This window comes from Lytechinus variegatus, chromosome 4 (genome assembly GCF_018143015.1).
Source record: "Lytechinus variegatus isolate NC3 chromosome 4, Lvar_3.0, whole genome shotgun sequence".
In the NCBI taxonomy this organism is placed as follows: Eukaryota; Metazoa; Echinodermata; class Echinoidea; order Temnopleuroida; family Toxopneustidae; genus Lytechinus; species Lytechinus variegatus.
The window spans coordinates 27,045,726-27,060,575 of NC_054743.1; the positions used below are offsets into that span (position 1 = coordinate 27,045,726).

General features: G+C 35.9%; 1 protein-coding gene across 1 annotated transcript in view; it reads right to left on the reverse strand.

Moving 5' to 3' along the window:
* Positions 1 to 14,261, reverse strand: part of LOC121413730 (moesin-like) — a 29,232-nt gene extending 14,971 nt beyond the window's left edge. The window contains exons 1-4 of the mRNA XM_041606658.1: positions 14,148 to 14,261; positions 13,392 to 13,522; positions 10,497 to 10,580; positions 9,092 to 9,187 (exon numbers count right to left, since the gene is read on the reverse strand). Of these exons, the coding sequence (XP_041462592.1) occupies positions 9,092 to 9,187; positions 10,497 to 10,580; positions 13,392 to 13,403 (192 nt within the window). The 5' untranslated portion in view covers positions 13,404 to 13,522; positions 14,148 to 14,261. The remainder of the gene's footprint in view (positions 1 to 9,091; positions 9,188 to 10,496; positions 10,581 to 13,391; positions 13,523 to 14,147) is intronic.
* Between the last annotated feature and the right edge of the window lie 589 nt (positions 14,262 to 14,850).

Below are 14,850 nucleotides of genomic sequence, written 5' to 3' on the forward strand. Positions count from 1 at the left end.
TGAACAGGAAACAAAATCAGCAATAAGCGATTAATAAAAAAAAAGAAGGTTGTTAGGGAATATTTTGTTGAGGTCAAATATAAATTCATCAAATTCTTTGGATATAATATCCACTGCCTACAAGTATTTACATGTAATCTCTCATTTCACTGTTCTATTTGATCACTGCTGGAGTATGAAGTACACATGGCTAAATGGCACATCTGAAGTTACACTTCAGGGCCCCGTCTTACACAGAGTTACGATTGATCCGATCAATCGCAACTATGGACAGCCAGCAACGTCAACATCTATTATGAATGCTTGTTCAAAATATTTTCTAGCTATGATGTATATTCATGCAATCATTGTTTTCTTGAAAATTCACTCTGCTTCTCTTTGATTAACAAAGAACATTATGCCAATCTCCTATAGAAAAACTTATGACGCTGATGGATTTCCATGATAGAGTTACTATTAATCAGATCAATCGTAACTCTTTGTAAGACAGGGCCCAGGAATCTAGAAAAGAACACTACTGTTTTTTTTTTTCAAGTAGCATTGAACAGTGACTGAGTTTCACTGACGAATTTGTTCTAAGCCAATCAGATACAAGGATTTTTTAACTTATAAAAGTCTCAGTGAAAATCAATGACTTGAGTTTGGTGAAATGCTCCCCCGGTTTATTACAAGAATTCCAGTCTGGCGAAGGTCCTATGACTGGATCCTTTGTCCCAAGAATACAAGATAGTGCGAAAGGAATAACAAATGATGCCATCTGGAATACTTGTAATCACACAAGCAATAACATACATGTATTAAACCACAGGATGGAGCAACAGAACCTTGAATTTGAAATGAAAAATATATACATTTTCACGAGAATGGAACAAGTCTGGCTGATAATATGAAGTACATGTATGGCATTCACTTTGAAAATTTTTTTCTAACTTTTGTTTAAGGTTGAAAAATTTGATAGACTCATTGGCTATTACATACATGTACACACCTTGTAGCAAAAGTAATTTATTGCCAACTAATGGTAACTACCATGGTAACGATGCTCATCAGTCTTCCACCAATCAGAATCAAGGATTCCATGCAAGTTACCATTGGATGGCAAAGGTACCCCATAATGCTAACTTTTATCAATGGCCCTAGACGGATTAAGCAGCCATTATGAAAAGAACAGTAGGGGAAGGCGGGGTATTAAGTTGTGACAGTTTTTGCTTTTTGCATGTTAGAATTGATATGATTTAAATCTTGTCGAAATGAGTAAATTGCCTTGAAATTTCATTCTTCTGAAATATTTTCCACCTATATATAACTTTCTATCCCCACACTGAAAGTCATCGTGACCTTTGAAAAAACGATGTCAAATGGCTCAACTTGCCCCATATATGGGGTAAGTTGAGCCACAAAAACTATGTACAAAATGTATGGGGGGAGAACCAGCATGTCAATTTTTTGTTTTAGTCTTTTCACTTGCTAATTCTCTATAAATACTAACATCCTGTAAAAGGAAAAAGGCAGTTATGTAAATTTGCTCCTTTCAGCCTGCATTTCAATCGATTTTTATTGTTTATTTTTTTTATAAAATACATTACCATAGGAATTACCATGGCTCAACTTGCCCCATGCTGTTTGGCTCAACTTACCCCAGTCCGAACTTAGTGCGATAATTTTGTATCCACACATTTATTATGCATCCATCATATAAAAGACTATGACAAGAATGAAGATCCATACCTGGACTAATAATGTTGTTATCATGTCTTTATTATATTTAAAGACGTGTGTGTTTATAAAGCACTTATCTATTTCACACTCTTTTTTACTTTTTTGGCTGAAATTCATATTTTTCCCTCTAAAAAACTACTTTTTGTTTCAAAGTTGGAAACAATGTGGTGGGGTTAGGGGTTATGCTATGGGTCATCAATACATGACACCACCACAATGTCTGACTCATTCATTATTGGCCTGGGGCTGGTGGCTCAACTTGCCCCTATGCTCAACTTACCCTGCCTTCCCCTACATAAATCTTGACTGACAAACAATTTTCTCCATGCTGGTCCCACTGGAAAGTATACTCTCTCAGATGCAGGCCTATTACAGACTGTACATCTACATACATACATTGCAATTTGTATTCAGAAATAATTACAATTAAAGATTACTGGCAAGGTTTTCCTTTAACGTGTTGATGTAGTTTCAATTGATCTTGTACCCTCACTTCAAAGTACTTGTGGATTGTGGTTTTAAATGGTTTCATGTGAAATAGAAATCTAATACTGGTATACACGTACATATAATTACAAATGAAAGCCCTCGTAGACCTACAGTGTACATACTGTACTGTAGGCCCCCTACATGTAATGTATATGTACACATGTTTATGTAGTTCTTTGCAGTTTTGAAATTACTTTTTATTTCGATTTTAGTAAAAAAATAATTTAAACAAACAAGCAATAACACTACTAAAAAAATCCATCAAAACTGGATACAAAATATGTAAGTTATTTCATTTTAAAGTTTTGCTTTATGATTTCACAACAAAAAAGTAAAATGCACATCCTGGTTGATTTTGAAATGAGGAACCTGATGGCATTGATCCCCCACTGTACTTCATTGTCATTACATCAAATATGAAATATTCCAATTTTCTCCTACATGTACAATTTAGTTATGATGTGGAATGAAGTTTGATTCCTCCCTTCATGAAGAGTCAACTTATTGTCTCATCTGAAAAAATGAACAATTGTATGTATTAAGTCAAATGATGAGAAATAGTGAGAGAGTGACATCATTGACTCTCTCATTTGCATATGACTAGTTCTTTAAAAATTTATCAATGTCATAACTCTCTTGTTTAACGTATCTGATTTATTGTAGATAAGGTATTCAGCACTGTCACTGTTGTGCTTGTTTGGGATGGACTTGCCCTTATAAATCTGAAAGTTTTGCCCAAATTTCAATCAAAAAAGTAGAAACCGCAGCAAATACTCAGGATACATGTATCAAGACCAATACCTATTCTTCATAAATTTCAGCTTTCCATAGAGATTCAGAGGACTGTTCAAATGAACATGATCAATTTCTTTACATGTAAGTCAACTTTAATCGGTCCCAATAGATATGATTGATAATTCAGAGACAATTAACTTCATTTAAAATTGGATAACATCTTTTTGCAGCTTTAATATGAAATGCTGCCTACATGTACCACACTGAACATGCCAGCTTGGCTGGTAATAAAGATTTTATGATGTGGAAATATTCAAAAGTGATAAGCAATCTAAATCAGATTAGATTAATGCTGATGACATAACCTTTGTAACCTCCACATCAAGGTGTGGTTATTATGACCTTTAATACAAGCTAGTTCCATAACCTTCTTTACATGTAAATGGGAAAAACTTTGCGTTGTGAAGGTACATGTACATGTATACATGTAAATAAGATAAATGTAGACCTACATGTACATCAATGCATATAAGGCCTACAGTGAACTAGTTCGTCACAACTGTCTTTTATAACTCTTGGGAGTAAATAGTAAAAAAAATCCCCTTAAGTGGATCTTAGAACTTCCTAAGTCTGTCCATGTACATGTACATAATATGTTAAGTTGCTCTGTTAACACCCTTTGATATGAAATGATAGCAACTTTGCAAAGAATTGATTCAAAAAGGTACAGTACAGTACAAGGAGGCCTGCCCGTTTATATGCTGCCATTGACTACATGCACATTCACCATCATTTACTTCTTGAACCTAATCAGAGTCAAGTGTTTTTGTCCAAATTTAACAATACTGAACACATGGCAAAAAGGTCAAAGATTATCAGGGTGAAATTTTTTTTTTGCATAGCATGGATGACCTTAATTATGTAAATTGGCCATCTATCAGTTTAGGCAGAAAATATGCACACCTGATAGGTGATCGTTTGCACATTATACATGTGTACTGTACATTAGTGTTGTTGTCGATAGGCTTCATATCGACATTGATGTCGACATACAAGGATTTTAAATGTTTACATGTCGACACGCACACACCCACATTGACACATGTAGGTCTCAACATGAAACAAGTGGAATGCCTCTGGCCGTCTCACCTGCATCACGCGATTCAACATAGCAGCAGTGCTGACTTTGAAAACTACTATAACGCGCACAAGATGTTCAGTGATACTTGGTTACTCTCATTTCCACGTTTTATGAATAGGGACAGTGATTTTCCGCGATCGCGGAAAGCGGACGGAATTCACGGAAAAGGCCTTTTGAAACGGAAAGTGGCATTTCAAACGGAAATTCACGGAAAACGTATTTTCCCTCAATATACACAGAATAGCAACAGAAATTACTCCAAAATAACAACAAAATGAGAGTATTAAATGGCCACAAAACCCCAGAAAACACGATCTCACTTCGCTACAATCATGACTGCTCTCGACATCATCACACTCGATAGTACCCCGTGCCCGTACCTGGCCGGCCGGGTTGAGCTTCTAATCGCTTCATATCGCTCAACTGCACGGTCGTGTGTTGCTGCCCTCTACGTTTGAAGATGTAACAGCACGATATCGTGGTCTTAAAATCCAAGATGGCGGATTGGCGAAAGCCGTTGTCTGATGTTAACGATGTCCAAAAAAAACCCCAAAATTATTGATAAAATTTAATTTCACTGCAAAATAATGCTAATCATATGAAAGGTGAGGATGTATGCATGCTAAATATGATTGAAAAATTATTAAATGCACTCGCATTGATCCGATTAGAACGGATTTTATTGTGTTGTTGGTCCAGTAGCAGATACAAATTTTGGCCAGTGCGAGTGTATGCGCTGTGATTTTGCTATTCAATGTGTAAACGGAATTGTCACTTTTCCGTGTGTACAAAGTGTATGGGGAAACGGAATTTCCGTTTTCTGACATGCTGAAACGGAATTTGAGATTTTCTGAAACGGAAAAGGCCATTTTTTGTGGTATATGTACATACATGTATAATAAAGGCTGTCACATCGTTCCATACAAGACTTGTGGGTGAGTTGTGGGTAATTGCCCACAATTCACCCGCAAAAAAGTTTGGAGCATGTTCAAAGCATTTCTGAGTGCAAATCAGACTTGCGTGTGCTACTGCGGGCAACTACATGTACATGTAAGATACTTTCCATGTGGGCGACTTGTGACATGGCCTTATTTCTATAAACATTTTCTTTTAAACGATGCGCCAGAGAAAAAAATCAACTTGTATATTACATCCCACACTTTTATCATGCCAATTTTCACACCGTTCGCGCAATAAGCGACCAAGATCTCAAGGCGGGGCTGATTAACCCCCTCACCCGGTGTTTTAACTCAAAAAAAAAAAAAGCCCGGTCTGGTTTAATAGGTTAATGACTTTTCTCTACGCTGAATGCAAAATTGAATAGTAAAATCTGCAAGTATATAAAGCTCACTTTATGAACATGTACACATAATAATGGGTTCAAAAGGATATCAGTGGCATTCACACTGCACAGAATAAAAATAATTATTGGAAGGTAACATTTTTATTGAAAAGTTTAAGTTGCAAGATGAAAGATCAAGAGGTCTGATGAGAATAATGAAATAACTGTAAAGCATACTGTATTGCTACTTTTTTTTTACATCGAGCCAGCTGGTCATACAACTGATACAGTTGGTGGGCGTTTCATTAAAATAAAATGTTTTTGTCAAGTTACCGGTACACACAACTGAACGAACAACTGGAGCATGTTCTTACACGTACATGGAGGTGGTAATTGCTATGCTGCCCTCATAAGCCCAATATAAGAAAGGTGGGTAAATACTAGGTCAATTTGTTTAAATTTTTAAATACATACATGTATACTGTACCTTCCTGTGTTGCAAAAGTGAAATTGTGCATGAGACAACTCATTAAAGCAGTCAAAATACATATAAACAGAGCCTTTTAAAGTCATATAAATTTGAGCAAATTCTTTGCCCAAATCGGATATTTTCTTACAAAAACATTGTATTCTTTAATATATTTTGGATCTGGAAAAAAAAATTGCCAGTCGAGCGATCCGTACATGTAGGTCACACTCAGATGGGGCAACATAACATTTTTTTAGGCCTTCCAGAGGGATATATCATTTCTCGGACATTTACATCAATTACATGTACATTGTAGCATAAAAAAGGGTCGCCAATCATACTATTTAAAGTCATTCATAATGTACGAACCAATTTACGAAACACCAAGTAAAAGGCCGGTATGATTTCTCGGTGAAAACAGAATTGCAATAGCTGTACAAAGATATAGGTAATGTAATCAATCACATACTTCCTTATCGCAAAATCTATATAAAAAAAATTCATAAATACAAAACAGTGAGTGTACTAATACCATGTACTCACTCATAGATCTGCTTTATACTGGCCTAGATGTGTGTACACATACACAAGTATATACGAGTACATTGTATTAAAGTGAAATTAAGTGTTAATTTAAAGTTTATTTTACATCTGACTCTGATGTAATTATCTCTATATTTTCAAAGTCACTTGCAGTTGAAGGTGACCTTTACCTTTAATGCAGTATTCAAACTAACCTTTACAAAACCAGCTTCCAGTGTATTAAATGTTAACTTTTGCCCAATGTAAATGAGCCCTTTGGGAGGGGTTTGAAACCTTTGTGCTATAGTCCAGTCAGTAAATAGAGAAGAAGCTGATCGTGGATAAGGTTTGATAAGCCATCAAACATGCACACATAATTGCATATATCAACACATCAATAGCTAGTAGCTTTATACTACATGTACATGTACATGATGATATTGATAGCATGTGAGTAACAGTTTTGATAAAAAGCCTGGACCAGATCTTCCTTATCAAGTTCCTAGAACCGAACCCTAGTGCCTGCATGTACATGTACATGTAGTTGTTCATAAAGGTAAAAAGCATGACTTTTCACATGATTAGAACAAATTCTTTGGTGCAAATTCATTTGCATTGGGAAGTCATGTTTAGCTAACTCCAGGGTCACCAGTCATTTTTAACTCATGAACAAGCTTAAAATACGAAGCACCCACTTTAATGCCCTTTTTACACACGCTAAAATTTCCTTAACCATGTACTATAGGTGGGGCTAAATTGCCATTTAGCCCCACCTATAGTACGGGGTTAAGCTTAGCCCACTTTCTTTTTACACAGCATTTTTGCAAAGTGGGCTAACCCCACCTTTAGTAAGGGATTATTTGGCCCTGCAAAAAAGCAGGGTTATCCCAGCAATTGCGGTGCTAAGAGCGATTGTACTGGGTTAATATCGCTAGTGTAAAACGAAAGTGGGCTAAGTTTAATAGTATGGGTTTAAGGAAATTTTAAAAAGGGTTCGAGTGAAGTACTACATGTATATTCATGAGCTACTACTAGTCCGCGGTTAGCGTGTTTCGTGTGTGAAAAGCAAGCATTCCTTATCCGGGGTTAGCAATAAAAATTTGGCATGTGTGAAAAGGAAAAAAAATAGTACGGGGTTAAGGACAGTATGGGGTTAGCGATAGTCCGGGGCTAAGAAAATCCTGTGTAAAAAGGGTATAAGACCTAACCTAGAGATGATATCTACATGTAATTTACATTATCCATAAATTCACAAGAAACTTCTGAACATTTGTGCTAACACTTGAATGTTCTTAATACAGTAGCTTCAAAATGTGTACTATAATTAGTCTACATGTAAAGTCAAGAGACACTACCACACCCATATTTGAACTATAAACATCAAATAAATTTAATAGATAAATAAATAAACAAATAAATAAATAAACATGTAAATGAATAATACATCACTGAATTTATATTGTTAGAGATGGAGTCTTGAAATCAAAATTATATTGCGAAGTTTAATAGACTTCCATGTATCAAAATCCACTGGAAAATCACTTTTATCCTCTTGTTTTTCTAAGCTCTTCAGGTCAAACAAGTTCACAATTATAGCGAGAACACATGTACAGAACTTTGTTTGTGTCAAGGGAGATGTTTTTCTTGAGACTTATTCATGGGCATAGACAATTCCAGAGAAAACACAATTATCGTTCTCCAATTCATACAAGAAACAAATCGTGAATGTATACCCAAATTCTTGGATTGACCAGAGCTTATACTACCAATAGGAATTGTAATTTAAGATTAGAAGACATTTTTACTACTACTAGTGAAAATTGCTACATTTTGTTTGGTGAAAATGGCTGAATTCTATAACCATTGACCAAAAGTATCACATTACCTTTCATAACAGGAAGAACGTTTTTAGAGTGAGAGGGTTCTCAAGTTTAGAATTAACATACATGAACATGCATTGTATATTCACGAATGCGAATCTCAAGAAGAAAATCACAGTATTTACATATAGAAGGATGGGGAAAAAAACTTTTTTAAATAGTAAAACCGTTTTCATGTTTTCATGCAATATTGAGAAAATGTGTCTGATGAACTTTTTTTACTTTTGAGGGGCACTTTTGGAATGAGTATTCTTTTAGAATGGGAGTATTCTTCATGAAAACTACAGAACTTTAAAACAGTACAAAATAACTGTGTGAAAACTGTGGGCATCTTTGTGTATATAGCAAATACTGCAATACAACATGGGTTTAAAGGTCAAACTTTCATACATTAAATGAGAGTAGAGCATATATTGCATGCCGTCCTCATCATCGTGAATACATTTGTAGTATTGCAGAATAGTAGAATTTTGCAGTCTCCTACAAAATGTCTTGTAATTGACATCCCAGGGCATAGCTTGAGTCTCCAATTAAGACTCGGAAAATATTCAACACATATTCATCTGCATGAGTGCAGGGTAGTTGCATTATACCCTTTGGGCGCTGACGTTGCAATCTTTCACATTTGTACAATAAAATTCACCAATCATAATAATTAGTTTTCTCCCCTACCTTCCAATTAGACAAGCTAATAAAAGGTAATAGTTCTTTATTAACATTTATATAATAATAATAATACGTATCACTGGTGTAATATGTAAATCTTGAATTAAAGAAAATAACATGAAAACAATTGTCATAATCATCCCCGAAATTAATTCTGTGGGGAAAAAAAGTGACATCATGATGCCTACCTTTTTGTTGAGTTTTAGCCATGTTACAAGTCCTTTTGAATCAATGTACTGCAAACCAAAGAACCAGATCTCCCTCAGACCTATTGTTTTCACAACCTATCATGATAAGAAATATCAATAAAATCATCAAATAAAAATATTTTAACCATACACACTTCAATATAAACATAAACCAAAAAAGTACTGCAAGATAGGGGGTGGAATGGAGATGTTTCAAAGAGTTAAGGAATTGCTAAAAGTGCCAGTTCACACATGACATGTGATATCTCACTTATCTCTGTAACAATAGTACAATACGGTACCTTGTATTTGATTCTAAAAAAAAATCTTTTTGATTTTCAACAAGTTTCTAGATGGTCAAGAATGGGATGTTCTGTGAGGGGGGGGGGTCAATTCATTACTAAAATCAAATATATAAACAAACAGTTTCATGAGTACTGTCATCTCCCCCCCCCCCCCCCCCCCCCCCCCCCGCTGCAAAATTACATTGTTTTCAGGGTTTAATGAAATTTGTTTTCCAACAGTTTATGTTACGAAATGCATTTGTACTATCACATAATATGTACAGAAATAAATTAAATTTCAATTTTATTACTCTGCATGTTTATAGATACAGATATACCCAAGTACTACCTGTAGCTGTAGGTACCATTACATCACAAAGTTGTCGAGATAAAAGATAAAAAGATCCATGTTAAAAGGTTTGAGTGTCTAACTGTACACATCTGAAAGTCTATCTTGAATAAAAGTATTAATCCAAAGAGACAATCTCAGAATGGCTAAGTGCATTTCACTTTGACATTTTTTTAAGTAAAAAGACTATGCAGGGGAGCACAGGTTATGTTTTCATCTGTTTCTATCAACACACCACCTCCCCCACAGCCAACAGTATCTAATGAGTCACAACCATAGGTAATTGTACACGACTGACCTATCTATATGGGATACACCCAAACATTGCATACAAAGTTCAGTTTGGGACACTCCCTTATAAAACTTGCATTCAAAAGTGCAGAAGATGGGGTGCTGGAATTATTAGTTTAACAAATGAGGGGAGTATTACCGTACATATAGCAAAAAGCAGCTTTTTACTCCCAGTGAAATTTGGAAAGGGAGGTGGGAGTGCAGAATTCACTAAAAGTTTACTATCAAAGGATTTTTTAAATAACACTTGCATTATTGGTCTATGAGATGGGCTTCACTTGGCATTTGAGAGTTGAAGGAAAATAAACTGGGGGGAGGGGCCTACAAGTAAGCCAAATATATCGACAATCTTGGAATGGTGGGGATGGAACAAGTTCCCAGGTTTCTCATACATGTAACAATGCATCTACATTTGAATTTGGTCTTGTTTTTTTTTACAGAAAAGGATGAGGGTTAATTAACCCTTTCAACTGTTTCTTACTTGATCGAAGAGCTGTTTGCCTGTTGTGTTGGGCTGGATGGCAAACTCCAGCTCTGCATCCATAGTAGTCACACGCACTGCAACCTGTCATGGAAAATAGAATGTAAACGACATACATGTAATCCAACGAGCAAAATCAATTAGCTTTTAATGTGGACTTAAAAGAAAAACACCAGCCCCTGGTGTATACAACAAACCTGAAATAAGGCTTGTACTGGGACAGAGCAAACTACTGTACATGTAGGTGTCAAGTTTATTAAGAATGTAAATTGTACAGTGTATTATCTACACGTAGGCATTTTTACTTTCAAGCAGAAAGAAAACCCTGTTCAGATGCAATCTTTAATGACTATGATGTACATAATAAACCGGAAGATGGCCATGTGTTTTGAATTGGGCCAGTAAATAGGTGGAGTTGTGACATCTGCACAACAATTTTGGGTATATATTCCTTTAATTTTCTCTGCTGATAAGTATCAGTATGTATGATCTTGTATGAGAGCATTACAGTCATATCAAAGAGAAAATTTAAAAGTAATGTTGTTTCCCCCTCTAAACTACATGTAGTGGTTAATTAGCAACATGTGAGGGTGGAGGATGATCAGAAGCAAAGTCTCCTATTAGCACACTGATGGACTACACACACCATCCATCAAGCTATCGTTGACTTTCATCATAATTCATCATGATGATAGTTTAGATTAATTGTAACTACCGGTACATGTAATTAGTAATTCAAAAGTGTAATTTAACTTAACTTCTAATTAAGCTTTAAAGAGCAATATACAAAGATGCATGAATGTGCATGTGCAAGGTGTCCTTTTCTAATGTAAGCAATGTATATGAAGCATACTGTAAATATTTCAATTATGGTAACTTACAGGACTTATAACAAGATGATTCATATTAAGTATTCAAAAAGGGTTCATTATTTAAAATCATTAACAGCATAGCCAATTTATAATAAACAACAAACAATAACAATTGTGATTTCAGCATTAGTGCAAAGGTCAAGATTTACGGCAAGTTTTGAAGAGAGAAATCACAGAGCAGATCTCAGGTCTCTATGAATTTGGAAAAAAAATCATTCATGTACATGTACACACTGAAATTAGAACTATTGTGCTTGAAATTATAGGGCTACAATTAATCCATTCATTAGAGAGGTCATTAGAGAGGTCATTCGGCAATGAGATGCTCAAAACATTGAAGTCTCTAACTCTCTATAAACAGATCCCTTAAACATCCTTGTCCTAGCTTTGGAATTACATGTACCAAGAAAAATGTTGGTGTGACTGATGGAATTACAAGGTAAAGTAATTGAACTACCAAAGAGCTTCAAGAGGTGGCTTGCTCCACAAAGAAGCATGGAAGAGGCTATATAATTGTACCAAAAGCAAACTATGCAATATATCTTCACAAGAAAGATGACTTTTACGTTCTTAAAAATGAAGACATAATGTGCACAATAACCTTGTAACTTTCATCTAATCTGGACTATTCACTTTGCATAGCATGGAGATCACACCTTTAATAAATCCATTGACGAGTAAAAACATTAATCTACTTGATGGTATAATTATACAAAAACTACTTTACTGATACTTAGCTTGATTACATACACCAGTCCTTACACAATAAATTTGATCATGGCTAGATTCAGATGGGTCATGCTAAATACTGGTTTAGTTCCAGATGATGCATTTTTCTATGGTTTGAATTAATTTTTCTGAATTCATATGTTGCCTTGTAACTTTATTCTAATCTGGACTATTCCACTTTCCGTTCACTTGTATGGTAGTGGATCGTATTACCGAACACTTTTCATGAATTTGATCATATCAAACACAATATTCCAATAAAATTCACCAAACTTTCACCATAAATACCTACAAAATATAAATATGCAGAAATTTTGCCAAAATTGTTTTTCATTTTTACGACATCAGCTTCCAATCGGACCTCTCTTCGCAAGTGAAATTTTTGGTCACTTGAAAAAGGTATCGTATTACCGAACGTGTGTTTTCTATGGAAAAGTTGGGAAAACAAAGTCACTGATGAGCTATTTTGACCATATTTTATTGTTTTGAGGATATAAAGACTTCGAAATTGTGCTTTTGATCATTTTTCTATTCAAGTGCCCTTTGAAAGGATGTTGTAAAGGTTTGAGCGTGTTTGATTATTTTCTGATGCACATGATGCGCGCGTTCGGTAATACAAGGCCGGTCGGTAATACAATCACTCACTATACTTGTCTCGTGTCTTTTTGCTGTGTTTGCCTAGCGTGAGTATTGTATCGCTATACCGCTCGGTAATTTCTATTGACTTTATGCAAACGGAATTATCACTTTTTCTTGTGCACAAAGTCTATGTGGAAACAGAATTTCTATTTTCTGACAATCTGAAGCAGAATTTCAGATTTTTTCAAACGGAAAAGGCAATTTTTAGGACAGGAAAATCTCGGTCCCTAATTTTGTGGGCTATTTTTTCATTTGAAGGGTTACTTTTAAGGGTAAAAAGTAATTGTGCAGTAAAAGCAAATATTATTGCCAGTTCAAAAACTGATTTTCTAAATAATCTTGAATATTGATGTGGAAGGAAAAGGTTCATCGTGGTGAAGGATTGAGTAGAAGAAATAACCAGTTGTCTCACGATGTATCAAACGTAGTAGGAAAGCAATCTAAATTATTGTTTGGAACAGATCTTGGGGCGACTCTAGAAAGAATAGTCGCCCCAAAGCATGCATTTCGGTGGGGAATTTAGGGGCGATTTGGGCTGTCGTGAGGGTTAAATTGCCTGTCGCTCTCATGTCATGCATGTATTTCCTACACTGCTCAGCTCTATCATAAAAGAGTAAAAAAAAAAAAATTAACCAGCTGAAATCATCATACTCACCCCACGAGGCATTTTGGTGTCTTCTGTCTGACAACTATGTGAATAAGTATGACTATCTCTGCTTTCACTCTCCTCCTCAATTAAGGTGTTTTATTCCAATTGTAAGCAGCTCAATCAAATCTTCTTCCCTCCTGCAAAGACAAGTGCAATTTCAACAAATATCAAGCATGAACTCTTTCAATTAGGTAACTTCATCTTATAAATACTAGGAGTTTTTAAATAATTAGCAAATCCAATCTGCCGAGAGTTTGATTCTTTCAGATCTCAAATTGACAAAACCTTGTTTTAGTGTTTAGGAATAGGTGGAGTCAAATGAGGAATACCATACCGTATGATTCATCCAAACATACACATGTATGTACACACCCACCTGCAGGCTGATCCAATCTCATTCTTGCAATCGAGCTCTCACGAACGGATATGCGGAACCAATTCAAATTCTATGGCTTCGCAAATTACGTACGAACACACACTCTCGTCCCCGAGCTCGAGAACCGCAAGCTTGCGTGGAGTGCATAGGCATACGGTATCGCCGCACCGCTGCTGGCCTCGATTGCATCGGCCACCATTGCTTAAACCCGCCCGAAAGGTGGGCGGTACTCGAGTTAGAAAACGTGTTTTAGCTTGCGGCAGCTATAATATGTCAGTCCAACAAAAACATAACGAAGTTTTCATATCATTTCCTTTTCCATTGAAACGCCACTATTCCGAAGATAAATAATTTTAATCTTAAGAACAGATGCAACAGGTACTTACCGTTGACAAGCTGTGCCGGTTAATTCATTCAGCTGTGCGGAAGCTGGCCGAAAAATATATCGGGCCGGGATTTGTATTGCCACTTCATTCAAAATGGCAGTCAATGGGTGTGGTGACGTTATCTGTCAATCAAATTCTTCAATACTCGTACCCCCTCGCGGAAATATCGCTCAATTGGGGGTTACGACAATGGCTCGTACCTGCAATTTAAAACTTGACCATTGTTTTCAGTAGTAATTTTATGAGATTATGAAGTAAAAGTACATTTATTGAAACCCGGGATTGAAATTTAAAAGTGCCACCCAGATGTTCATATAATCTTCTCGTCATGTCTACATCTCTTAGGGAAAGCTTGAGATAACGAGATCTCGATCCCGTTAGAGAGATGACAAGATCTAGCTTAGATCTCCTGTCTACATCTAATCATGAGGGAGATGAGATGACAAGGTCTCTGATTTCGGATCATCAGGATCATATACCTGACCCAGTTGGAACATGATGGTGAAAATAAAAGGCAGAGAAGGTACACTTTTAAACCCTTCTGTCCCTTATCATGCAAATATATTTGAGGCACTAGTATAGGTACAGGGGCCGCGGAACGGTTTTCAAAGTGGGGGGCTGAACATGCTAAAAATCACAATAAATTGTATGGTAATTTTTGCGTTTTTGTACAGGTTTTGGAAAAAAATGGGGGGGGGGGGCT